Source organism: Gadus macrocephalus, chromosome 18 (genome assembly GCF_031168955.1).
Source record: "Gadus macrocephalus chromosome 18, ASM3116895v1".
NCBI lineage: Eukaryota > Metazoa > Chordata > Actinopteri > Gadiformes > Gadidae > Gadus > Gadus macrocephalus.
This window is the reverse complement of record NC_082399.1, coordinates 13342767-13370592: the sequence shown is the minus strand read 5'-3', so window position 1 is coordinate 13370592 and position 27826 is coordinate 13342767. Positions and strand designations below refer to the sequence as shown.

Genomic DNA, 27826 nt, shown 5'->3' with positions numbered 1-27826 from the left:
CAAGATAAGCTAAAATGGTTCTTTATTTATCAATGTAATTCAGCATAATATATCAAGATTGAATTCAGTCTGTATTGAAAGCTAGCTAGCATGCAATGTTCATGAGTTATTGTTATAACATTATTATGACGGCCATAACAGTTAGATTCTACTTATAGCAGCGTGCTATGCAGATTAACACACACACACACACACACACACACACACACACACACACACACACACACACACACACACACACACACACACACACACACACACACACACACACACACACACACACACACACACACACACACACATACACACGCGCACACACACTTTCATCAGTCTCCATTGGCAGAATGCCACAGTATTGTAGATTATCTCTTGTGCAGACACCTAACACACACACACACACACACACACACACACACACACACACACACACACACACACACACACACACACACACACACACACACACACACACACACACACACACACACACACACACACCTCTCTGGGAGAGGGAGATAAGGTCCGATGTTAAACAAAGTGGCGGACTAGCTTTGTGACAAGCCAGCTCTTTAATTAGAGATGGAGCTTGAGGACAAACTCACACACAAACAGACACACACCCTGATATAATGGAATCCATGTAAAATATAAATAAATAAAGAATTATATATATATATATATATATATATATATATAGATAGATAGATAGATAGATAGATAGATAGATAGATAGATAGATAGATAGATAGATAGATAGATAGATAGATAGATAGATAGATAGATAGATAGATAGATAGATAGATAGATAGATAGATAGATAGATAGATAGGCAGGCAGACAGACAGACAGACAGACAGACAGACAGACAGACAGACAGACAGACAGACAGACAGACAGACAGACAGACAGACAGACAGACAGACAGACAGACAGACAGACAGACAGACAGACAGACAGACAGACAGACAGACAGACAGACAGACAGACAGACAGACAGATAGATAGATAGATGTGCTACTCGTCACATTGTGTTGCAGTACACGTTTCCAATCGCCCTGTATCTTGTTTGTGTGTGCAGTTCATTAAATGCAACTCGAATCTAGTAATCAAAACCATCTCCAGAAAATAATTTCACACCCCATTGGCTTGATGCACTCGTGTCCGTGACACGCGCATATCTTATCGCTCATGCGTGAAAACTGCTGTGAAAAAGGCTCTCCAGACCCCCCACCAGACCTCTGCTCCGCCCTCACCCCCCGTCTACTGAAGCATGCCCTCGCCACGCCCCCACATTACGACCGGCGCAGCACTCGTCTGATCCCAATGGAAACATCAGGTGCTATTGGTCGTCTGGCCCGAGAGAGGCAGGGGGCTAGGGAGGCAAGGAGGCCGAGAGGGCCGGGGGTGAGCTCCAAGGCAGCTCAGAAATGTCCACTACAGCCAGAGGTTATAAACAAGGAAATATAAATATATATATGCATTGTATTCTGCTTTATCCAAAGCGCCGTACCGTGAATTCTGATACCGCTCATGAGGTAGGGGGGTCAGGCTGATGACAGTGGGGATCAAACCCCGTAGGCTTACATTTCAGCTCACCCTAGCCACTATGCTATCCTGGTAACTCACAATCAACCCACTGATCCAAAACCAAGATGAAATACATTCAAATGACAAATCATGAATCAATACAAAGATATTCACTATAAGTTATTGGATTTCAGTGCTGTCAATACAAAACGATTAGCTATTGACTAATGAATTCAGTATTGTCAATAAAAAACTATTAGCTATCGGAGAGCATTTAGCTGTTAGCAATCAGAATGCACCACTGTGAGTGGGATGGAATTAGCATCAGCGCAGGGTCGTAGGTCAGGACTGGGAGTTTCATGTGCACGCAGTGATGATGGAGCTGTAATTAGCCGTTAGCGAGGTTAGCGACGGTGGCTACGCTCGGGTGGCGCACGGATCGCAGCAGGACATCAATCCACTGACGACAGCTCAATCTGAGGGTCACGCACTGCCGCTTCTACTGATGGTCTGGATGGAGGCCCCCAGAGACCCTCACACACACAGTACATAGCCACGCACACACGGTGTACACACACACACACACACACACACACACACTACATATACCAGTATACAATACACACACACACACAGTACATAGCCACACACAGACACGGTGTACACACACACACACACACACACACACACACACACACACACACACACACACACACACTACATATACATACACAGTATACAATACACACACACACTTCGATATATCGATATATACACACAAATGACTTAAATGTACACACACAAAAAACATAAAGACAGACAAACACGGATCCATGGACACACATGCGTTCTGAAATCCTATCAGATAAGCTATTTCTCTGTGTAAAGGACAATGTTTACTCACTGTTCCTATGGAGGGGGCGCTAGACTAACCAGAGCTAGGCTACCTTACGGCTACCAGCGTCCCAGCTGGGTGTTTTCCCGGGGAGCGTATGTCTGTGGTGTGGAGTGTGGCGCTAAGTGGGCGGTGATGATCACGACCCTAGCGCTGATGACTAATAAACGAAGAGTGCTGCTGGGGGCTGGCCTTCCAAATCAACCGAGAGATCTGTTGACGGACAAAACCCTCAAACCAAATTCATACATATATATATAAATACACACACCGTCCAGAGGTACATGGCCTTTCAAAGTGGAACGGGCCCAGGGAATCCCTGGCCAGGACCGGGGGGCCGCTAGCCAAATATCCTGGCTGTGATGAGAGCAGGCCAGGGGAGGGGGGGGGGGGAGATAAGGGCTGTCATCATTATGCAGACCGCTAAGAGAGAGATGGAAGACTGATTGGGTAATGAGACTACACCGATAATGGACCGCGTCACAAAGGAATCCAGCCAGCCGTCTATTCACACTTCACCAATATTAGCCCGCCTCGACTTAAACTAATGGCCAACGGCTCATTGGTATGCAGATTATGAAGCGTGTGACGAGTTCAGTGTTTTTTTTCTTATTATAAGATTTTTTTTTAAAAACTACCGTTTTTAAAATGTATGACCCATATCACAATGGACTGGTAGATGGGTAGATAGATCCCCTCCCACATCAAAGTCTCTCCAACCCTCTCTTCTTTCAAATCTGCACTCAAAACATACCTTTTCACACTAGCCTTCCCCACCTAACTCCCACCTTATTCTTCATGTTTAACCTCTGTTTTTCTTTTATTCCTAGTCTGTCTCACATAGTTTTGATAGGGCAATATTTAAAGCGTCTTAGAGTACCATATTAAGCGCTATATAAATTTCATTTATTATTATTATTATTATTATGTGTACACTTCATTCAATTCATCCCCCGAGGGGAAATGGAGGATGATTCATCTCAATATGAATTGACGATTGTATTGCTTCCACACTAACGCTATGAAGCAGGGTGGAGGTAGGCCCAGTTAATCCTCTGGTGCTTTCTACCCAGTATTGTCATTCTCCACTCAGTGAGCATTCCATGGAGGTGTATCAGTCTGGGTGTCTCCTACGATGCTTCTTACACACAATGCGCCCAAACGCTGTTTCCAATGTGTGAGGGGCTGTCTCATGGTGTGTAGCAAGTTCCTTCCCAGGTGTTTCCTACTTGTTTCCTCCCTGTGTTTCTTTCGTACTTCCAAACAAAGTGTGTCCCAACGAGGTGTTGCCGATCTGAAGTGGTTTTTCCTCGGTTGCTTATTTCTTGAGGTTGTTCCATTTGCTTCATCCTGAGCTGCTTCATCCACAAAATGCCTCCTACCAAAGATGCTTCCTATGCAAAATTCATCCTACAAATCATGCTTCTTACATAGAATGCTTGCTACACACAGTTCTTCCTTCGCAAGTTGCTTCCTGACAAGCTGCTTCCTCAGTTTCTTCCTACACAAGATTCTTCCTGCGCAAAGGGCTTCCTCCGTAAAGTGCCTCCTACATGATGTCCTCCTAAGATGCTTCCTACATTTTACAGTCAACTAGATGCCGGCATTCTGCAGATAAGTCGGGATAAAAGGCTTAGCATTTTCGATTTCCAAACAAAAGTTTCAGTCTCTCTCTCTCTCTCTCTCTCTCTCTCTCTCTCTCTCTCTCTCTCTCTCTCTCTCTCTCTCTCTCTCTCTCTCTCTCTCTCTCTCTCTCTCTCTCTCTCTCTCTCTCTCTCTCTCTCTCTCTCTCTCTCTCTCTCTCTCTCTCTCTCTCTCTCTCGTATCAGTGTTGAATCACATAGAACACTTTGCACACCTGATTGGATCGAGGCGTACTTATTACTCCTGAGGGAAAATTAGCAAATTGCTCGGATGATGTGTGAAGTGGAAGAAAAAATAAAACTTTCCCAATTATTTATAGATCTGCTTAAAACATACTAAAATGTGATTCAGAAAATGTATGTTGGTTAATGTATACGAAAATCACATTCCTAGGAGAATTTTTTTCAAAATGAACAAATTAATAATTTAAATTTGGAGAAAAACATTCGGTTCATCTAAATTCCAGATTCTAAATTTGGGGATTTAGATTAACTTCAGGTTGTTATTTTTTTTTATCATTATATGGTATGCCATGCGTTCTAGAAATTCTATTTCATGGCTAGAGTGTGTGGTTATAGTATCCAGATACATTCTAGATTCTTAAACATATGTCTGATAACAAAGCAAGCTTCATAGCTACTGAGCCGACCGTTCTGGTTCCTGCAATGGCATAATTGTACTGCTTTCTTAAAAACTACACTATGTAGCCTGATGACTGCAGCCATCATTTTAGAAGCCGATATTTACCAACATTTAAATGTATAAACAATAATACCAATCTACCATGGCTCAATCAACCAAGGCATATGTTCTCACCTCAAAATCACTGTGGTCCATTTTGTGCAGAAAGTGATTTCTTCCGACAAAAACCTAATCCTGTATATATTTTTGTATATATGTATGTATGCATATAGGTTTAAGTGTGACTCTGTGCTGTTTCCCCTTCCCGGCTTTGTGACAGCTAAGATCCTTCATGGGTTTCGTTTCCTCCATCCGTTCCCTGGGGCAGTTCATCTCCCCGTGCTAAAAAAGCTTAAAATACAGCATTTTAAGAAGACAGACAGAAGACAGAAATGTTACACACTCAATAAAGGGTTATGTAGGTGGACATGCTGTTGGCATTAATGATGGTTGTAATTGTTCAACAAAAGCTGATGTCATGGCTGGCTGCAAACTGAAACTGAACTGAATGGATCTTCAACCAACACAAAACCAATATAAAATAATGTATGATCATTTAAGAGAGAGCTGCGAAAAATATATTCTCGTTTCAAGTAAATTGTTCAAAGCGACCCATACTATTAAACCACATGTTATTACCTTCACGTAATTAACTAGGTTCTTCAACCATTTGAAACAAAACATTCTTATTTCAAGGAAATACCTTGAAATAACTTCAAAATACATTTTCCAGGAATTTGACAGGGAAAGATCAAATAGAGAATAGAAAGAGGGATGATATATGAACTGACTAACCGACAGAGGGAACCAACAAACAGACAGACAGACAGACAGACAGACAGACAGACAGACAGACAGACAGACAGACAGACAGACAGACAGACAGACAGACAGACAGACAGACAGACAGACAGACAGACAGACAGACAGACAGACAGACAGACAGACAGACAGACAGACAGACAGACAGACAGACAGACAGACAGACAGACAGGTAGGCAGTCATGCAGTCATGCAGACAGATCAGAGACCAAAAGACAGACGAAGATTCAGACAGGCAGACAATCAAAGAGACATACAAAGAGGCAGCCAAAGACAAAGACAGACAGACAGGCAGACAGACAGAAAGACTGGCAGAACCAGCGATGAGTTACAGTGGTGTCCCAGAACATATTAGCCCGGTGTCTGGGAGAGAGCGGGCTCACACATCCCCAGAGAAGAGAGCTCTGCATACTGCGTGTAGGCAGCTCAGGAGATGACCGGCTGCAGGGTGCTGAGAAGTGGGGCGAGGGGGGGGGACTATGGAGAGACTTGACCTTGGTGACGGTTCTACCGGTCAAAACATCCACTCTACTCCTCTCTCTCCAAGTCACTAAGAGATGACCCTGGTATCTAGTCCAAAAATAGGAACACACTCACCTCACTCTCACTCTCTCAAACACACACACACACACACACACACACACACACACACAGACACACGCACGCACACACACACACACACACACACACACACACACACACACACACACACACACACACACACACACACACACACACACACACACACACACACACACTCTTACTTAAAACGGAATAACAAAAACTGATGTTGTCCGTTTTTCTGTGATGGAACCGAACAACCAAACGTATCATCAACTAAAATGAAGAGAACAATATTGTAGTATTATTTTATAGAAGTATATCATCACCTAACCAGCAAAGTCTGATGGACACTTCAGAAGTATCAGTTTCTCTTTTCAAGTAGACCCTCAAACCATTAGCCCAGATTAGCATGCCAGCCAAGTTACTGCTGCCGTGCATGTCGTCTTGTAAATACATGCTAGTATTAACTAGTTGCTAAATTGGCTCTTACCAGCAATTAGCTAGAGTCTACTACCGAGTTATTATTCAGCTCCTTCAGCATACGGTTAAGGTACCAGACCCTAGCTGCTAACGATGAGCTCTTTGTTGACACCGCCATCACGGTTTATGAATGACTATTGGAATGGATGAATGTGAGGCATTGACCAGCCGCACTGGTTAGGAAAGCACGATATGAATGCAGTCCATGTAGTCATTCCAAACCACACACACGCACGTACACACGCACACAGAGACAGGACGGCAGGCAGGCAGGCAAGCACGCACCTCCTCACACACACAGACACTCAAACACACTCACACATTCACAAGTAAACACACACTCTTTTCTGTCTGACTCTCTACTCAGACACATTAAGAGCAGCACATTTCACCAGATATTTAAACAGAAAAGATCCCAAGGAGGCACAGTTAGCTTCAGTACATAGCTGATACATAGGTCTACACATTGTTGCCAGTGCCACGCCACATGGACATGAATGTGAATGAATCGTCAAACGTTCGTTTTTTTAAATGGCCATGGCTTATATCAGTGCTATGTGCTACATTCACAAGGTGAGCACGGTTCTTGGAGTGTTTTGAAAAGGGAGGAATGAAGGGAGTCACTGTGCCATGAATATGCAGCTCTGTTGACCTCAGGGGCCCTGAGAGACCCCATATTACAGCAGGGGAGGGGCCCTTATTACACACAGACACAGCTACAAAGAGGTGGTTTGTATGTGTATAATATATGGATACATTTGTTTATACTATCGCTAAATAAAGAAGCTCTGTTCCCCACAAGGACTGTGTCGTTTAAAATCAAGTTCATTGAGTGCCTCTCACCTTCAGTCATTCCAACAATGTTACACTGCATGAGTATTTATTGATATCATTCAGAAATAAGATGCATACGTGCTATCATTAAAACATAATGTTTACACATCTGAGCTTCGGCGAGCTGGGGTCTGTTGAAAAGGGGCTTTGGGGAGTAATCTCTGGGTGTGTGGAGGAGGCGGAGGTGAACGGAGGCTAGTGGAGGGGGCTGTCTCAAGTAGACGCGTAAAAGGGGGCTGTTATCAGCCTAAAAGGGCTGGATTATGCAGTTGTCGCTATGCGTGTGAGGAACTGCGGTGTGATTTGTAATGAGGCAGCCCCTGAAGTGATGAGGGGGGGGAGGGGGGGGATGCTGGGAGAGCTCAGACATCCATTCCCAACATATCTGAAAGGACCTGAGGACCGAAAGGGGAGCAGGCGGAAAAAGAGAAACCATCTCGGACTGGTTCATGGTGATAAGGAAGCCATCGAAGAGAAATCATTAGTCTAACCTTTAATGGATCTTTAGGGTTAGGGTTGACCCTGTAACTGTCTGCATTGATCTATCAATTAATACAATATTTTAAAAAGGCTAACTTTGTGTTTGAACTACCTATGACTTCTCTACACCCTGTCCAGTTTTATCAAACCAGGTTCTACAGAACTACTATCCATAGCATCTATATTGATTGTATGTTTTGTTCTTCTTGTTCTCAGTCGTTAGTCCATTTGGATTAAAGTGTTTGCTAAAAATGACCCTCTGCTAAATATAAAATAGGATACTCAATAAATAATGAAATAAAATAGTTATTCATAATCGTCAAACAAAAGTCTATCATATTTTGCCATGTAACCAAATGCCATCTTGAGCAAGGTTTAAGGAAAGTATTTCAATAATGTTTAGTACTGTCTGGATGTATGTACTGAACTACTTTTCAGCCTGCTCATCAATAAAAAGGAGGAAAGAGAAAAGGGATAGAGAGATAGTGCACACAAGTAAGCAGGCAAGAAATTACAAAATAAACGTAGGAATAAAGATGATAATGCAAATAGTGCTACTCAAAAGTCTTATTGCTTCGAGTTAAAAGCTGTTTGGGAGTCTGTTAGTGATGCACTTGATGCTCCTGTCCCGTTTACCAGACAGGAGTCAGGAGAACTGAGGTGGCTGGGAACCTTGATGATCTTGAGGGCCTCGCTCAGACATAGTAGTGTCCTACAATGCTGGTACAGCCCTACCTGTGATGTGGTGGGCATTCCTGACCAACCTTTGAAGAGCCTTTCGATCGAGGGCTGAGCATCTAACATGGCCAGGCAGGGATGCAGCAAGACAGAGCTACCTAGCTTCCTAGCCTTTCACAAATGCCTGATAGTGTGGTGTAGTAAGTGGCAGGAATGCTAATGTTTACCACCACTGCTAGGCATGCTAAAGCTCAGGGACATTGAGAGGCGTGAGAGGTGTGAAATGACGTTAAACTGATGAGAAATGCCTTTTAGGGAGAGAAACATTTGGTCTGTAATCAAGGGTTGATCCAACAGCTGAGGATTGGGTTTAATCAAGAATCACTATGAATCCAGTAATTATAATAATAGTTATAACATTTGCGTGCTACTCTTGGTTGAAAATGTTTTTTGTGATTGCTTTTATATGGACAATATTAACAAACACTAAAAACAAAACTAGGACTGTATGTTCGAAAAACCTTTACTTTTATTTATCATGACAGAAATTGAATTGTTAAGCAAGCTGGGTATTTGAATTAGCAAGCTTGGTATTTGAATTAGGTAAGATACACGTTTTATCGACCAGTATACTGCTATACACTGGTATAATCAGTATACGCAAACAGAACAGGGAATTCTATTGCAACATATTCTACATTCTACATATTCTACATATTCTCAATGATTTTAAAGTAAAATCATTTTAAATGTTAGTGTGAATAATGTGAATAATGTGGTAGGAATATACCTTGTTATTTGTCTCTGAACGACAGGCTAGCACCGCTAGCTCTCCTAGCTTAATCTCCACGCTGGACTACAGCTATAGGGGGGGATAATAGTAAATCTTTCTTTCTCTCCAGTGTTCAGAGAATGTGGTTGGGGGCTGATTGCGGGAGGCTCTGTGGGCGTTATCAGTAGAAAGCAGAAGTCCATTCACAGTCAAGGAGCCCGACACAAGCTGCTCCCTGGGCCAATCCTGTTCCACATGATTATTCTCAATTTCACACCTGACGGTTTTTACTGAGGCACATGGCAGCAGCAGCACATACAGAGAGAGAGAGAGAGAGAGAGAGAGAGAGAGAGAGAGAGAGAGAGAGAGAGAGAGAGAGAGAGAGAGAGAGAGAGAGAGAGAGAGAGAGAGAGAGAGAGAGAGAGAGAGAGAGAGAGAGAGAGAGAGAGAGAGAGAGAGAGAGAGTTCTCGAACATTGCACCAACGGGATAAGGATGTAAATATGGTTGGGCCCAAAACAGTTTCTATGCATACTGCTGTAAATGAATGCAGGTGTAATGTATTTGTATCAGGTTAATTTGACTGTTTATCAAAAACTAAACATTTTAAGACTACATTGGTGGAATTACAAGAAACGTGGAAACAATTGTTAAAAAAAGAACATTGATTATAGATAATCAATAATAAGTATTTGTTTTAGAGAGATCCAGATCTTATTTACAATGTATAATAAAATAGTTGAATAATGTTTAATTTATGTAATATAATCATAATCATTTAATGTAATATAGTAAATAATGTCCATTCCTGAGAGCCCAGCAATAACTACTCTAAAGACTACAGCTACACATACACAAGCTATACATTGGGCTAAATAGCTGCCCAGGTGCCAATAAATGCAATAATAATTCAGAATAATCCTAATCAAAATATTTGTGTTATTATTTCAATAACAGTAAGTCAAATATTTTTTTTGTATTATTGTTGTATATTACTAAAATAATAACATAACTGTAATAGTAAAATAAATGGTGAAAGTAAACAGTTACTTTGTACATGTGCGAGCTCTAAACGTAACAGAAGAGATAACAAAGAATCTCCCTCCTGAAGCTGAACAATGTCGCCGGGATGTCTTCCTGTGGTGACACTTATCTAGCTGAGGTTCTTCTGGTCCTTCCTCTCACCTGGCAGCCAAAACACACAAAAATAAATAGCTGAAGGAACTACAGGCTCCCAGAGGCCCCTACCGTGTGAGAGCAAGTGAAAATAACAACAGTGCTGGCCACTGGAAGCGTGATGTGAAAGCAGAGGGAGAGAGGGGAGAGGGAGAGAGAGAGGGAGAGGGAGAGGGCGGGAGAGAGAGAGGGAGAGGGAGGGAGAAAGGGCGGGAGAGAGAGAGGGAGAGGGAGGGAGAGGGAGAGAGAGAGAGAGAGAGAGAGAGAGAGAGAGAGAGAGAGAGAGAGAGAGAGAGAGGAGAGAAGGAGGGAGAGAGGGAGGGAGAGAGGGAGGGAGAGGGAGAAAGGGAGGGAGAGAGAGAGAGAGAGGGAGGGAGAGAAGGAGGGAGAGAGGGAGGGAGAGAGGGAGGGAGAGAGAGAGGGGGGGGGGAGAGAGAGAGAGAGAGGGAGAGGGAGGGAGAGAGAGAGAGGGAGGGAGAGAGGGAGGGCCCTTGAGATGATGGTGGTGGTGGTGAAGATGTGGCTCGGCAGCGAGGCGGCCATCTTGGCCAACCGCTTGGAATGGAGGGGGGAAAGGGGAGGAGCCTCCACAAGGTGATTTGAAGGGGACCGCGGAAGCCGAGGATGAGGACGGGGTAATGGGAGGGCGGGTAAGGTGGCGTGGTGCGAGGGACGCTAGGCTATACGGCTCTGTTTAAGTTTGCCATGAAAACATACGCATCAGTGCCGCGAGCTGGGGGGCGTATCGTTAAAAAAAAAAAGGTATTGATGAGGGTAAATCAACAAAGAGGGGGAAAAGGTTTCAAGCGGATGGCCTGTAGTTGCGGTATGTACGCGTGTGGGCAATGCTAATGCAGCTGTTTACACACGCGGTACTGCAGGCTGTATCTCCCTTATCAAAGCGCTAACAGACCTCCCGGTTAAGTATCTTCCAATATGGATCCCTGACTTGGGAAGCTAACAATGATTTCTGAATTAAAAATAATAATTGATCACCCCTGCGGCGCATGATCTACCAGCAGGCAATCACAAGTGAGCAAACACACGCACGCACACACACACACACACACACACACACACACACACACACACACACACACACACACACACACACACACACACACACACACACACACACACACACACACACACACACACACACACACACACACACACACACGTAGAGCTATGTAAATCCAACAGTAGCAGGTCTACATTACAACCCCATGGGTGGATAGCCTGTTCATTTAAATCCTCTATTTGAGATGACTTTAAGATGAAGCATGTCTCAGCTGTAATAGGGTGATCACCATGATGGTGATGACCAGTATTATTGAGGCAATGAGTGGTGAAATGCCCATCTACATCAGTACGCTACGATCGATAAAACACACTGGATCTTTTTTTAAATATACTTATACAGCGCTTTTCTAACCTGTGACCACTCAAGTACCTTACATTCAGCCATTCATGCAAATATTCATACATAAACAACGGGAATCTTGCTCAGCGACACCTCAGGAGCCAGGTATTGAACTAGCAACCTTGGGGTGTCAAACAAAACCTACCTTTCATAACCACTGCCGCCTATATATAAAGATATTTAATTCCATCAAAAGGCTTCTTTCTAGATTCTTAAATTGGGAATAGATTCAAATAGATTAATGAGTTAATGAGTGTGTGTATAAATGATGCTAGAATTCAACCAACTAATTATTTTGCACAAATCGACCTGCAGTAAGGCTTCATATCACCTTCCGAAGAAAGCTGATCTCTGTTAGCCAGTCAGAGACAAGCTACGTTTTCTGTTTTGCAAGTCATTGTGCTCCTTGCTAGCATAGTATAGTAGTAGTGGTATATACATTTAACAAAAATAAATGAATGAAGGACAAATATCTGAAATCTGATCGGTTATAAGAGCAACGCGGTAAATTAATCGTTGTTTCTGAACCATTTTCCGAAAATAAATGAAAAAACAATGGAATAACAATACATGACCTCCTAATGTACACATTTCACGATTTCAGTGTTCACTATAAAATCAGGGGCCCTACCTCAATTAAATCATGCATGTTATCTCAGAATTTTCGAGCAAACAAAGCACCAACAATGGAACCACTATTTGAGAACGAGTTTTATCCCAACTTAAAACCAGAAACTAAGCTGCTGACATCAATTTTTTAAACCATTGCATTACCAATATCTTAAAAACTCCATGTCAAGATTACTGTCTATAGCTAAGGGGATTCTGTGTGATATATTTTATTAAAAATGCAAGTCAAAGTGATGTCAAGTTGATGCATGCTTGTCAAATGCCAGAATTAAAAAAAAACTGGTAGTCCTGAGATTATGGAGCGAGTCAACCATAACTTAAAAATAACATTAAAAAGGACATAAACTACAGTTTTCAATTGGACCATGAGAAACAGCTTATTGGTGCGACAGTCCATGCACCCTAACCTTTAGGGGGCAGCAAACTCGCAATCTTGGCTAGCATGCAGTTGATCTTTAACTTGACATGGTATGATGTCCCGCGGGTTCTAGCTTATGGGTTCTGGGTTGTGAGTGTACAGACAGCAAGGATATATCATGAAATGCATATTTTAACTTACTAATTTAAGACAGAGTTAGCAGTTAAAAATATGTAATGCATGGCGTTACAATCAATCAGAATCAGGTGGTCCACTTCCCCTATAGCTGTTCTGGTAGGCCTAATGCAAATGTTGTTAATTTAATTATTATTTTATTTAAATATACAATGAGCTATATGCAATCATTTGTTTTTAATTAACAACTATGAGATCATACTCCTCATTCACACATTATGACAATATCATTTTCACACACAATGCCTACGCAAAAAACACACACACACACACACACACGCACGCACGCACGCACACACGCACACACGCACACACGCACACACACACACACACACACGCACACACACACACACACCCACACACACACACACACACACACACACACACACACACACCTAAATGCAGGTTCTCAGAAAAACGATACATCTAGGCCTATATTGCTACCACAAAGAGAATATTGGTTTGATAAGAATTTTTTTTTCCAGAAAGCTGATACTGGGAGATGCATTTTTTCACTCTGTGCATGTGCTCAACGTGAACCGGCTCAATTGCAATAGGCCTACATTTTTATTCCAATCTATCCTATATTTGTTAGTCAATGTTTTTTGTCTCGGATTTGATATTCAAGTTCAACACGATCAATACAAAAATACCCAAAGAATAGTGTGTAAGAATACCAACCTAAAACACATATTGGGTTAGGGTTAGCGACACATCTGACTTTGCCGTGTAAAGTTGTACATTAAGCTGTGTCGTCAATAAACATAAACAAGTGACCACACAGGAGAAATGAAAGCCTTGGTCGAGCAAGTCATGAGAAGTATTAAAGAGCAGCCAACCTCCCTGTAACCGCTCACATCCATCCGCAAATAAAATGACACACTTCGACACGGGCACCGCAGTGTCACACTAAAACACAGTCGCGTGTTCCAATTTCAAAATGCCTCGTGACGTGGGTCCGGAAGAATGATTGTCTTCAGTGGAATAAAAGATGAATCATAAACGCTTTAAACGCTTCTCCCTACCTGTTCGCCGGCGTCGTCCGGGGTCTCCGTTGTGACTGGCGCTCTGCACCGCGCGCGCATGTAGGCGTTCGGTCCCACGCGCGCGATGACAGCAAGCGGGAGGATGGCACGCGCGCGCGCCGTTCTCTGCTTGTCTCGCGCTGGCGGAGAGGAGTCAAGCCCCGCCAAAAAGGTGAACGGAGAAGAGAGCGCTTACGAAACCTATTTTTGTTGAGAGAAAAACCAAGAAGGGGTAGGTGGACAACGATTAACATTAATTATAAATATTTTTTTAATTAATATTGTTAAAAACGATTCACTTGTTTTATTTCTAGCCTCGGAAACAGGCGGTGTGCTTTGCAGCAGAAAGGCTCGAGGGCGCACAGGCCTTATTCAAACATAAAACGCATTTAATACGTTTTAATATTTAGGGTGAGTTTTCAATGTGTCAAGATAAATACGCTTAATTTGCTTCAAACATATTTCGGTTGGCGGACAATAATTGGCGTCGTCAGATGGCGATAGGCCTATGTGAGAGATATGGAGGACTTTGAAGACACAATAGGCCCCGAGATTTTCAATATTCTGCACGGGATTTTTTTTCACGTGAAGGCACCTTTTGGAGAACATTCGTGCATCTGTCTGGAGGTCTCGTGCGTGGCAAACGTCGGCGTTTCAACCTCCCGCGTCAAACCTTAACATCCACCACCGTGATCTCCTTCTATTAATACCCCGACGACAACAGACCGGCTACTTAGCGGAAGATAAACGGTCCGAGGGGGTCACGGCCGAGGGGGTCACGGGGGAATGCTGACCAGGCCGACCGGTATCAACCTCGGACACTTTCAAATCCACCACCTCGCGGGTGTGGTTCGCGCGCACTGCACATCACCCTGAGATCATTCATCCAATCCCCGCAGTCCCCCCCCCGCCCCTCATTAAAATAGCGGGCCTGGTGGACATGAGCGCGCGGGGCCTCTAGTAGTGGGATCGCACGCGGCATCGGACACGCGGTGTTGTCCGCGCGCCGCGGCAGCAGCTGTCAGCCCGGACCATGATGGATGCTGTGTGGAAACATACTTGGAGTTTGAGATATGTCCTTCCCATGAAAGTCCTCTGGCACCTTGCCGAGCGACCACAAGACAGCCGCCCTAAAAATAAATGGCTGCACACACACACACACACACACACACACACACACACACACACACACACACACACACACACACACACACACACACACACACACACACACACACACACACACACACACACACACACACACACACACTTGTTCTTATAGGCTTGATGCGATGCAATGCACGCACAAACGCACCCAAGCATACACACACACACACACACACACACACACACACACACACACACACACACACACACACACACACACACACACACACACAGACAAAGCAATGACAAGCTGTCACTAAGATACGGCCCTTAAATAAGAACATCCTGGTGTGTTTTTACATCTGTTTGACACGAGAGCACTGACGTGCACGAGCGAGGGCACATAAACACACACACACACACACACACACACACACACACACACACACACACACACACACACACACACACACACACACACACACACACACATCCGGATTCACACACACAAACACACACACGTTTCTGTGTCTCCTCGCCTTGAATTCTCTCAGAGAGCAGCGCGTCCGACATCAAAAGACGCCGCGGCCATCACCCTGCAACGTCATCATGAGGGTGATTATCCTGAGTGCTCTCATCATCAGGGCCCATTTTAGTCCATTTCATGCTGCGTCCAAGACACGCCCCAATCAAGGCTCCACAGAGTGGCCCCTCGGAGCCAAAGATGCCAATCAACCCGTTTGGTAATTGTATTTTTTCCTAATATATATTGTGGCGAACAGTGCGGGAAGGACGAGACGGGAGCCCAGGTTAAGCGGTGACGCAACTCTCGTGCCCCATACACCGCACGACTCCGAGAGCTGCCTTTATTTTAACGCACACCCACAACACACAGCGCACCGCACACCCAACCAACATGCAAGTCTCGGTAACGGTGGCAGCAACACACGCGACCCCCGTAGGAGTCGCCACAATAATTTTTTTACGAGCACATAATGCGGCACGTGTATGCGTCTACCGGGTTTTAGTTTTTCTATTGGAGTGCAGTGATAAAGTACATTATAGAAAAATACATTAATAAAATAGGTTTAATGCCCCGTTATATTTGCTGTTGCTGTTTGAGTGCCTCTCAGGCCTCGGATATTTCAGCTGCTTTAAAGGCCTTTATTTAGAAAAACACGACCAGTGGGCCCATTTAAACAATCACACAGATGATCCTCAGAGCGATGAGACATAGATGAGGAATAAAAGGGGAAGGATATTTTGTGCGCTTTAATCATGTCTTACCTCATTCAAAACAAGCGTTTAAACCAAACGCACTGGCGTGTGGCTGCTACTTTATGACCTGCAGCCTCTCTCTGACCGTGGATCAGTCTAATTTAAGTGCATGTATAATAATAATAATATATTTAAATATGTGTTTCAGAAGAAGAGCTGCTCAGTGCTTTGGGTAAAAACAGCCCAAAAGCAAACAATGCAGTGTGTTTTTTTTTGCCTGGCAGGTCTCTGCAGTAAATGTTGTTTTAATCACCCTCCGTCTTCTCCACGCAGCTCGTCGTCTCATTTCAGATAAGAAACACATCACAGACACTATCAGCACCCCATCTCAAATTACATCGAGTCTTCTCAGCACCCATGGGTGATAGATAAGCCTTATCAACCCACCCCTCTATGTCCTTGGTGCTAAATAGCATTTCAGTCTGCCCAAGAACAACCAATCAGTGTCCACCAATCCGGCCCAAAATACATTTGGTTTGAGGATGTTTAATATAAGCTGTTTAAAATGCTGCAATAACGTATATTTTCAAATCTACTTCAAGGAAACGTTTAATCAAACATTAAAGCAAAATGTGCAGGAAGAGATAAGCGGTACAGTTATCTCTCTCTCGGCACAAGCTCTGATTGACAGCTCACCAAATGAGAAATCATTTACTGGGAACACAGCGGACGCACGTATCTGTGTATTGCAGATGTGCGTGTGTGTACTGAGTCATTGAACAGGAACCAGTAAGACCGAGGCCAGATTAATCGGTCACAGCCCGCAGACCAGCCTGCAGAAAGCAGGATATGAGGCCCAATCGTGAAGTGAAAAATAATCAAAATGTATTATTTAATGGTTTAATATTCTAATACTATAAATTATACCTAATCATGACCATGCATTTTTTTTGTACGGCCTAAATATATCCTATATTTTAAGCCCAAGCATATGTAGGCTTACAGTTATGTTGCTTATTTATGGCAAATATAGTATACATTCTAGTTTTATGAAGGAGGGCCGACTGCTCCACTTCCTTGTGTAATCTTGGTCTTTAAAATATAGGCTACAATTTATGAAATTAGTAAATATACAAATAATCATATAAACATTATAAACCCATGTCATCAAACCAATTAGATTCACACACATCATTCACACACACACACACACACACACACACACACACACACACACACGCCAATTACTGATGTTTCAAAATATATATTTTTCCCCCTATATTGTATGAATCAAGAGATTAAACCTGGTACAGTAAAGTCAATCATGATTATTTTCAAGAAATGTCTTTTCAGTCGAAACTAACCTTTTTCGTTCATTTCCAGACGTCGAGGGCCGTGGCAGAAAAACCCGAAGCACTTTTCTGCCATCTAGTGGTCGCCATCATGCACAACATTATTTATTAAATATGTTACATTTTTCATTATTTTTGTAACATGTTTCGGTTTATTCGAGCTATGGGGTATTTATTTTATCATTATTATTAATTGCTAAAATAATGATTTGGTTCCTTCTGAACAAATATTTGGGAACAGTTGTGAAAATGGGAAGGGTGTTTTCCCCAGTATCTTTCTTTCAAACTCAGACAAACCCATTTAAGATCACTGAAGCCCCGTAGAGACACCAAGTGAGTTGAAATGTGTTTTCATGAATGATATTGTCGCCACCACCCATAACACAGCCACAAACCATAACTTGGAATATGTTGGTGTTTATAAAGACTATCAGAATTAATTCCACGGCATTCAGAAACTGCAATCATGACTTTAAACATGCATGCAAGAGTAATCATTCAATCACTCTTTTACATATACCATGCACGTCAAGACATCCAAACTGTTCAAATAGAAACAGATCCTTTTAAAACGGAATTTGCATCCCCACCCAAACCTTCCACTGCAACGATCACAAGGCTAAAGACAAACGCAATCTGGATATGAGTCAAGAAAAGTTGCATGTTTTTATTACTTTTTGGTCCTATATATATTATATATATTCTGGTGTCTAACAGCTGAAACCGAACACGACCGTTGTACTCGTAGTAGGTTGTACTGCGTCAACGCACCGCTCGAATTCTGGGTCAATCGCGCCCCCTGGTGGCCAAGAAGCGCCCCAGCATGCAGAGATTATGAAATTACAATCCCTTTATTCTGGTGTTCGTATGTTCAGTGAGAATAAAGAGAAGAAAGAGTGATTTTTACATCTGGAAGATTGAATCAAAAGCGGGAAGAGTACGATTGACTTACTGCCTTTCGCACGCATGCACACACCACACACACGCACGCACGCACAGCTACAAAAAGGCATGAAAACTACATACAGGCATCATTGTTTTAAAATTGTAAGACCGGTCGATAATCTCAAACATAAAAGGTGAAGAGAGACAGACAGACAGGCAGAAATGAGACAGCCAGCAAGGCAGTGTGGAACAGGTAGGCAGAACGACGGTTCACCTAAACAGGTCAACCATCTGAAACATAGAAGTTACAGAAAGATAGACAGACAGACGGAGAGGCCGGGCGAAGACACACAGACGGGCTAGATATCCTGCGGAGTGAGGGATTCTGGGAAACCTCCCTCTAGCTTATGATTCTTTAAAAACGTTCCTTTGATCAGAAAGGTGTGTGTGTGTGTGTGTGTGGTGAGGGGATCAGATAATCTCATCTGGGATGGGGGGGGGGGCGGCCTCTTCATTCCCCCCTCCTCCTCCTCCTCCTCCCTCTGGAGATCTGGGTCTTTCTGTAGTCCTTCAGGTCGCCCAGCTACGTCATCAGTTGCCGCCGCCGCCGCAGCAGCGCCCGCCGCGGCCGGAGGGCGGGGGGTCTTGCAGGTCCACCCCTGCCCGCGTCCGGCCCGCGCTCCCCCCCCCCGCCGCCGGGTCGCTCTTGGGGAGTTTCTTTGCTGCAGGGGAAAAAACACCGGAGGAAGGAGATTGGCAACACGCAAACCACTGCCTGTCGATTCATCGACCCGTGCAACATTCGTCCTTCTGTTCTGTATCCATCTATTCAAACAAACGCCATCTTCTCATTCGTCCACTCATCCACTCATTTTGGGTGAGTCAAACTTCTCCAAAGTGTAGATTTAGCATTCCATCAGAAACGGTGCCATGTGCTAGGGGTGCCTGTGACCTTCTGATGTCACACGGACGTTTTCAAACGCAGAAAAAAGCTACAGAGGTACCCTATCCCAAGCCAGCCTGTGACACAGCACACAGAATATCTTAGGTAACCAAAGCATAATTTATTGTGACGTGATGTGATCTGCCGCTGGTGAAGTGCACGGGCAAGTCGACGCATGGCCATGCCATTTATAGACACATGGCTGAGCTCAGAAAAATGGCAAACGAGTAAGTCGAGTTTAGGTAGAAAACACGCAGAACCGGCGTCATTTTACAGGTTTCGGAAAGGACCGAAACCCAACTATGAGCCAGGATTATGTCCTATTACATGGTGACTTTGCTTTCAAAGAGAGAACGTGCCTGCTCTGGTCACTGACAGTTACTGTTTCTGTACTGAATAATATACTCTAGACTAATTTGAGAATCGTATGCAGAAAGATTAGGGAGTTTCCAGAACATTCACAGAACCTGGCATAGCAAATACATATACGCCTCTTTACGGATATAGGGAGTTTCTTATCAATGTTTTGAACCGAGATTATATTTGAAGAACCACACCAGGAAGTGCGGTAAATAGGCGTACGATAAGAGTAAGATTATTTTTGAGTTTGAAAACATTATGTATTTATTCAGCATGTCTCTCCCAAAAAACACTTTGTAACTGAGAACTATGAAATTTCAGCCTTAAAAAAATGTACACAAAATAGTAAAAAAGAAAAAAATTGAAATCTAAAATAATGTACAGATATGTATCCAGCTGTTCTGCACTTGCTATAAACATTGAATAAAGTAAAAAATAAAAAATCGATTATATTAGTTTTGTTATTGTTCAACGCTAAAATCGAAATCGAAATCGTAATTCGATTAATCGCCCAGCCCTATAAGAGTGAAGAGGATGATGATAATGATGATGATGATGACGATGATGCCCTTACCAATGGCCATGAAGACTTCGTTGACGTTGAGGGCAGTCTTGGCGGAGGTTTCCAGGAACAGCAGGCTGTTGTCGTCAGCATAGACCTGAGCCTCCTGAAACACGTTCAGGTTTAGAGTTGGATTAGAAAACAAACTGATCAAGACAAGACTAACACAAGTGATAAACACCATTAAATAACATCACCACAATATAAATATTATGAGAGCTATTCAAGAGACAGCTCAGCCATATTATCACAAAAAAAGGGCTAAAAATATCTAATTATTTTCAAGATATATAATAATAATAATAATAATACATTTAATTTAGAGGCGCCTTTCAAAACACCCAAGGTCACCTTACAGAGCATATAGTCATCAATAATTTTTTTCAAAAAAACAAGACATTGTGGAAACAGATAAATAAATAAACATAAGCAATAAGAAATAAATAAAACAAAAACAAGACAAAACGAAACGAAACAAAAAATCATCAGTTAGACGTTGTGTGCGAGTTTGAACAGGTGAGTTTTGAGTTGTGACTTGAAGGTTGTAATGGTGTCTGACTGTTTTATGTGTGGGGGGAGGGAGTTCCAGAGCCTGGGTGCTGAACAGCTGAATGACCGGGCACCCATTGAAGTGAGTCGTGATGTGGGGATACATAGTAGTCCAGCAGAGGTTGAGCGGAGGGAGCGGGAGGGAGTGTATTCTTGGAGGAGATAACCCTAACCCTAAACATATATATATATATGTTTAAAACCGATTAGATTTATTTTTTCATTTAATTCTGCAAAGAGGAATATTCTTAGTCCATTGGTCTTTGAGAAAATGCAGTTCCTCATAATGCTACATTCCCCTACCATTTCAACCTTTGCCATAATAGTTTCAATAACATTTTACGATTCACCGTTCAGTCATCATTCAGAGGCATTGCCCAAAGTAACTTAGAGTACAAACATTGACAGAGAGAGTAGGGCATCATGCTCAGGGGCTAGAGACATTGGGGTTCGACCCCAGAACCCTTCTGCTGGGAGACAAACACCCTAGCCACGGTCCTAACATAGTTATTGCAGAGGGTCTAGCTGGAGGTGGGCTGCGGTGGGACTCCTTCCTACCTGGTGCTCCACAGCTCTGGTGTCAGACATATCGGCCTTGTTCCCGGCCAGAGCGATGACGATGTTGGGGCTGGCCTGCCGCTGCAGCTCCTTCACCCAGGTCTTGGCTCTCGAGAACGTGTCCTGGAGGGAGCAACATGTTAGTCTGATAGCGCTCACGCCACGGCTAATGGTAGTTAGCCTGAAAATTATAATAATTTCAGGGTGGGACGAATAAAGTAACCATCTACCGAAATTATTAATTAAAAGGTCCCATGGCAAGAAAATCTCACTTTATGAGGTTTTCTAACACTAATATGAGTTCCCCTAGCCTGCCTTTGGTCCCCCAGTGGCTAAAATGTGTGTTTGGTGTAAAACGAGCACTGGGTATCCTGCTCACCTTGGAAGCTCAGGCGCGCCGATATGGAATGTGGCACCATATGTCGTCATAAGGGGCCAGGTTACCTCCCCTTTCTCTGCCTTGCCCGCCCAGAGAATTTGGTCCGCCAATGAGACAATGAGCTACGATCGTGTGAGCGCCACGTGTGTGTGTGTGTGTGTGTGTGTGTGTGTGTGTGTGTGTGTGTGTGTGTGTGTGTGTGTGTGTGTGTGTGTGTGTGTGTGTGTGTGTGTGTGTGTGTGTGTGTGTGTGTGTGTGTGTGTGTGTGTGTGTGTGTGTGTGATTACACACACTGTAACACAAGTGTTGTACACTTCTTTGTTATTTGGATAACCGTACGGCTGTTGGTGTTCATGGCGCATAACACTTCGGTTCTCTGACGTCTCTGGTATTTCCACAACAAGACTCGTAGTGGGGGTTATCTCAGCCATGGTTGAGAAGGAATTTGGGGAAGGAACTTTGGCTTTGCCTCCCTGAAGTACATGAACCGCTAAATGAAGGAGAAAGGGATTGTTGCCCGCGATTGTCTCCCACCGGAGCCCCGTTTTCCGCTGCCCACTTCCGAGGCGGTGGTGCCTCGACAGCCGGGCTCTGACGCGGGCATCCATCCCTTTCTCCTCCATGTCGCGGTTCAGACTACTTCAGATTAATGTGAAAGTGGAAGAACCAGAGACATCTAATATGATAATATGATATTATTTAGATATAGAGCTCCAGGACTCCCGCCGGAGCACCCGGAGTGTTCTAGAATATTTACGGAACACGGCTAAATGCTGTGTGCGCCTCTCCATTGTGATACATCCACTGTAAACAGAGTGCATGGTACCGTGGCTGCAAGCTGCTCAGGGCCACACCCCCACCCTCCTCCTTGACCCGCCTCTCGCCTCCTCATACTTGCTCGTAGTGGATTTAATTCTGCACCACGGCTGAATTTCGGGAACGTCTTCAAATACTGCGATAGGGGCCCACTAATATCTATATTAAAGCATCGATAAAGTAGCATCCCATGGGACCTTTAAGAAAAACAGTTGTGGGATAAAATAACAAACTAACAATATAATAAGTATTGTATTAATATCAACACAAATAACTAAATAAAGTGTTTTGGAACATTTACTGTAGAAAGAACACTATTTACATAACATAAGGCATATATAGGGTTAATTCAACAACAACCCCGACATCACAAATAACATTCTAAAATGGCCACCGGAGGGACGACGGCGGCGACGCTCACCGCGTTAGTGATGTCGTAGACCACGATGGCGGCCTGCGCTCCACGGTAATACATGGGCGCCAGGCTGTGGTAGCGCTCCTGGCCCGCCGTGTCCCAGATCTCAAACTTCACCGTCGTCTCGTCCAGACATACCGTCTGGGTGAGGAAGGCCGCTGGAGAGGAGGGGAGGGGAGGGGAGGGGAGGGCCGCGGCCGACCCCCATTGTTTTCGTTTACCCTTCAGTGACTTAGCAGAAGCTTTTACGTTAAGAGATTTACAGTGAATTTATACAGATGCATGAAGGGGCAGGTGTTGGTCAGGGGCGTCTGGCCTACAGGAGTCTGCAGGCTCTGGAGTCTACATTCAATTTAAAACCCATGTGAAAGGCCAGCAGATCTTCCTTATCTAATGAGACACTCCCATGTGAAACATGAGATTTGAGTGCGAGGAAAATAACCCAGCGACGTGGTTGAACCCTCAGGGTTCAATGGGCAGGTTCGCCCCAGAAGCCAAACGGCTACCTCTCCTCTCGTTCCACACCTAAGTGAACTCTGAGTATACTAGGTGTGTGTGGATATGGGACACTCTGTCGGACCACGAATGATGTCGATGGCAACGTCCGAGGGAGGGATCCGCTTCTCAGGCATCTAGAACGCCGTGGGGCGTGACCTTTGGGCTTGGGGGGCTGGGGATGGGTGGGTAGGAGGAGGTTCTACTGAACAATCATTGAATAGAATAAATAAAGAAGAAATGAACAGTTCAAAATTCTTAATAGTGAACTCTGAACATGAACTAGTTCATTTTAATCTGTGTGAACTGAACTATGAGCTAGCTCTCTTGATGTGTCAACTTACCCAGCACTGGGTTTGGTTATCTTTAGGCAGTCTGTTTATGGAAGTAGGGCCTCTAAATACCTTTGACTTTTCTATTTCTTTATCAAAAACGTACTATTAAATGTCAACAGCTTATAAATCAGATATCTTTAACCATCCCATGCCCATATTAGGAAACCCCCAGTCCTGATCCTATTGCCCAGGTCTCAGATATTAGACTTTCATATCTAAATATGAATATTAATCAAATTCCTTATTTAGATTAACAGCTAGAGACTGATGACAGACAAGTTGAAATCTGGGTGAACGGTGCCTTTCACTTCCTTCCGATCATATTTATTTTTCAACCAATCATTTTGCCGGAGGCCGGGATTTGTAAACCCGTCATTAACATACATGGAGCATAGAGTCGGCCAGCAGATATAAACTGTAAAAAAGTGTCTGTAGAGGTTTCAACAACGTACAGACTGGTTACTTTAGATGTACGCTTATTTACCTCCCCTACTGAAAGCTTCCACCGTGCGAAAGATTTTACTTCGATAGAATATCCCCATACCGAACTGCACACAGCTCCGAGTGCTGTTTCATTCCCCATTCCCCCACTGAAGTTATTCTGCTTTAACATAGTAGGGCTGCTGGCTGACCCCAGACCAACACTGTGATGGTTACCCTGTGGTCCCAGTCCCTTACCTCCGATGGTGCTCTCCTGGTACTCCTGGAACTGTCCCTTGACGAAGCGCAGCACCAAACTGGACTTCCCTACCGCTGACTCCCCGAGCAGGACCAGCTTGAACTGGAAGATCTTATTGGTTGCCGAGGTGGCACTGGGCCTGCTGGCCGCCATGGACGGACGCTGTTATTGGTGGGTTGTCACACACTGACCCTATCCCAGACACAGACGCAGGCACTGGTGGTGGCTGAGCGGACCGAACCTAACGATCCCTCTTGATCTCAGGTCAGCGGCGAGCAACGGATGACGTGCTGTCATGCAGTGACACATAAAAAAGCAAAATGTATTATTATTATTAGCATAACAATTCCAGTAATATCTGGAATTTTTTTAATAATATCTATACACATACACAAACATTATACATGAATAGTTAATGTAACAGTATACAAAATCCACAAAACAATAACGACATTCATGACTTTACAATTGATCATTAACACACCAAAGTTATATCCCCTATTGTCGCCCCTAGCAGTAATTTGAGCTGGTGACTTTAGGCACCTTGGGGTGTCAATTGTTGACAAGTTTTGACCTTAAACAACAATGGTACGGACAGATATCTAGGGAGCCACATCGGTGAACAATGACTCTCAGTACAGCATACATGATTGTTTAGTGAGTCGTACCAAAGGCTGATTAATCATTTTAGATATTTAGATGTAACTAAAATGACCACAGGCCGTGGTTAAATTTAAACTATACAACCTATCAACCAGTGATCGCTTGAAAAGTAGAATTTAAAAGCATACATTGTCTTTACCGGGATTATTGGGCTGTGCGTTGTCTTTATAAAACCGTTGGATGAAGCTTGACTATACTTTGTTCTGCTTTCTTGACCACTTTTAAGGTTTTATTTTAGCAGCCCATGCTAATGCTAATCCACACTTCCGCGTTTAGGGACCCACAACACTTCCTGGATTCGCCCGTCACGTGATTGTTCGGAGCCAATCAAACCCCACGGATATTACTCAGTATAATCCACATAAAGAGTGCACATTAAAGACGCAGTGGGAAAAAAAAAAATACTTTTTTATTTACTTTAATTTAGGAAATTATTTTATTATTTTTAGGTGCAATATAGAATAATCCTGTACTGGATTCTTCCTATTTCAGTTTTTTATTGTGTAACCACCAGATGGGGCATGGGGAACGCCAATACATATTCTGAATAGCCCACTTTATTATACCAGTAGGTCTGTTCTTATTCGTTTGGACATCAACCATTTCACTCGTTTCGGTGATCTATGAGCTTTAGGTCTGAGATGATTCGATGTAAATAATGCAATAATGCATTTGTTTTGAACCTCGAGACACATCCAAATGAGTGGGGGGTGGTGGTGGTGGTGGTGGGGGGGGGGGGGGGGTATATCTGCTTCTGCTTCCTTCTGAGTGTTGACGTTCACATAGATTCAATAGTCAATTATTTGATAATTTTTGGTCAGACATGTCAGACCGACCTCTGATGACCTCTCGTTAACCCTTAAGCAGCGTCCGTCTGCGGCTGACTGTGGGCCAACGACGCTCTCTAATCACTTTCATTACCTACATGTCCCGTCCCACTCTTCGCTGCTGGAAGGCGAGCAGGTCTGGGTATCTGATGTCCGCGGGGCACCACGCCGTAATATGCTCGTATTATATGTCCTCATCGTAACCTGCATCCACTGACTGTCAAAACCACCCTGTTGGCTACAGTGCCAGTAACCCCCAAATGGATGAACCCCCATCAAGACATGGACGCTGGGGCGGAGGGGGGCGGGGGAGAGAACAGTGCGCAGTGCAAATTTACTAAAGTGTTTGTTTGTGGTATAAATTAAATGCGCATGTACAATTGGGGAACACAATCTATAGAGAGACGTGATATTATAGCCAAGGTAATATGACCGCAGGCATATGAGGTGGGACAGGGGGATAAACTGTCAGCACACTTCTTCAATGTTTAACGGTAGTCGGCGAGACTGTCCAACAGGTTTCCAATTTCTGGAGAAAGACTCTGTTCTGTTCTTGACCTTAACTTAACTTATCTTGAATGCCACCATTTTAATCTTATCCCCTCTTTGTTTTAACTCGGGGAGCATTAATCTAGTGCTCTAGAGCCATACTCTTTTAATGATTAAATAAATAGCAAAAAACAACAAACAACAAAAAAAAATCATTTCAAACGACATTTTTTGCATCATTTATTTTATATAAATGTCCTGGACAAAATCTATTTATTATAATACCTTAATCTGTAGTGAATCATTCTTCCCATCTAAATAATCATGTCTCATTTGCAATGAATGAATGTCTTCCCTAAAAAGTTTAAATTATAATTCCGTAAACTTGCAAGTCAGCCCTTCTAAGAACAATTTCAAGTTCATACATTGGGAGGCTCTACGGTCTTAGAGGGTTCCTGTCCCCTGCCTTAACGTAATGGGCCTACTCCCACTTTACATGTCAACTTCTCTTCTTGTTAAAATTCATTGCAAATAAACAAGGAATTACACAAGGTTTTATACAACAAACAAAGAAAGAAGAGTCTTAGAGGCAGTAAATTCATATTTACAAATCAGCTTTATTGTGATGCGTGTCAATCCACCTCCTGCCTACAAATGGTACAGAAAGGGAAATGGCCCATTTCAAAATGGGAATAGCCCTGGTAGAGATGTAACCTTGGTGACCTCCGACCCCAGCTCTGGGCCTTAGTTGCAGAGGTCTGTCCCACAGCATCTGGCCGTCATAATTGTGGGCTGAGATTGCATCAGGAAGCAGTCGGACGCCTTACTGCAACGTCTGAAGTAATTGATGGCTGATAGGAAGAAAGAAATACAATAACTATTACTACATCAACCACCATCTTTAATAAGATGACAAACGAAACAGCACAAACAAACAGTAAAAGCACCCACATCTTGAAACATAAGGTCTTAAGTAACAAGAACACAGGGGAAGAGAATGAGTTATCAAAC

General features: G+C 43.5%; 2 protein-coding genes across 3 annotated transcripts in view; both read right to left on the bottom strand.

The window, feature by feature from the left end:
* LOC132446698 (zinc finger protein 385C-like) overlaps positions 1-15571 on the bottom strand; it is a 48872-nt gene extending 33301 nt beyond the window's left edge. Inside the window, exon 1 of the mRNA XM_060037128.1 lies at positions 14184-15571. The gene's annotated coding sequence lies outside the window, so the exon portion shown is untranslated. The remainder of the gene's footprint in view (positions 1-14183) is intronic.
* Positions 15572-18501: 2930 nt separating this feature from the next.
* Positions 18502-25812, bottom strand: LOC132446699 (ras-related protein Rab-5C-like). Of its 2 annotated transcripts, none has more exons than XM_060037131.1 (6): positions 25639-25812; positions 24836-25126; positions 23334-23485; positions 21718-21840; positions 20623-20716; positions 18502-19467 (listed from the first exon to the last, which is right to left on the bottom strand). In XM_060037131.1, exons 2-6 carry the CDS (start codon positions 24987-24989, stop codon positions 19337-19339), a joined length of 654 nt encoding a protein of 217 aa, XP_059893114.1. In that variant the 5' UTR covers positions 24990-25126; positions 25639-25812; the 3' UTR covers positions 18502-19336. The 2 variants fall into 2 exon arrangements, with proteins under 2 accessions (XP_059893114.1, XP_059893115.1); XM_060037132.1 differs by having other exon boundaries at positions 25628-25799.
* Between the last annotated feature and the right edge of the window lie 2014 nt (positions 25813-27826).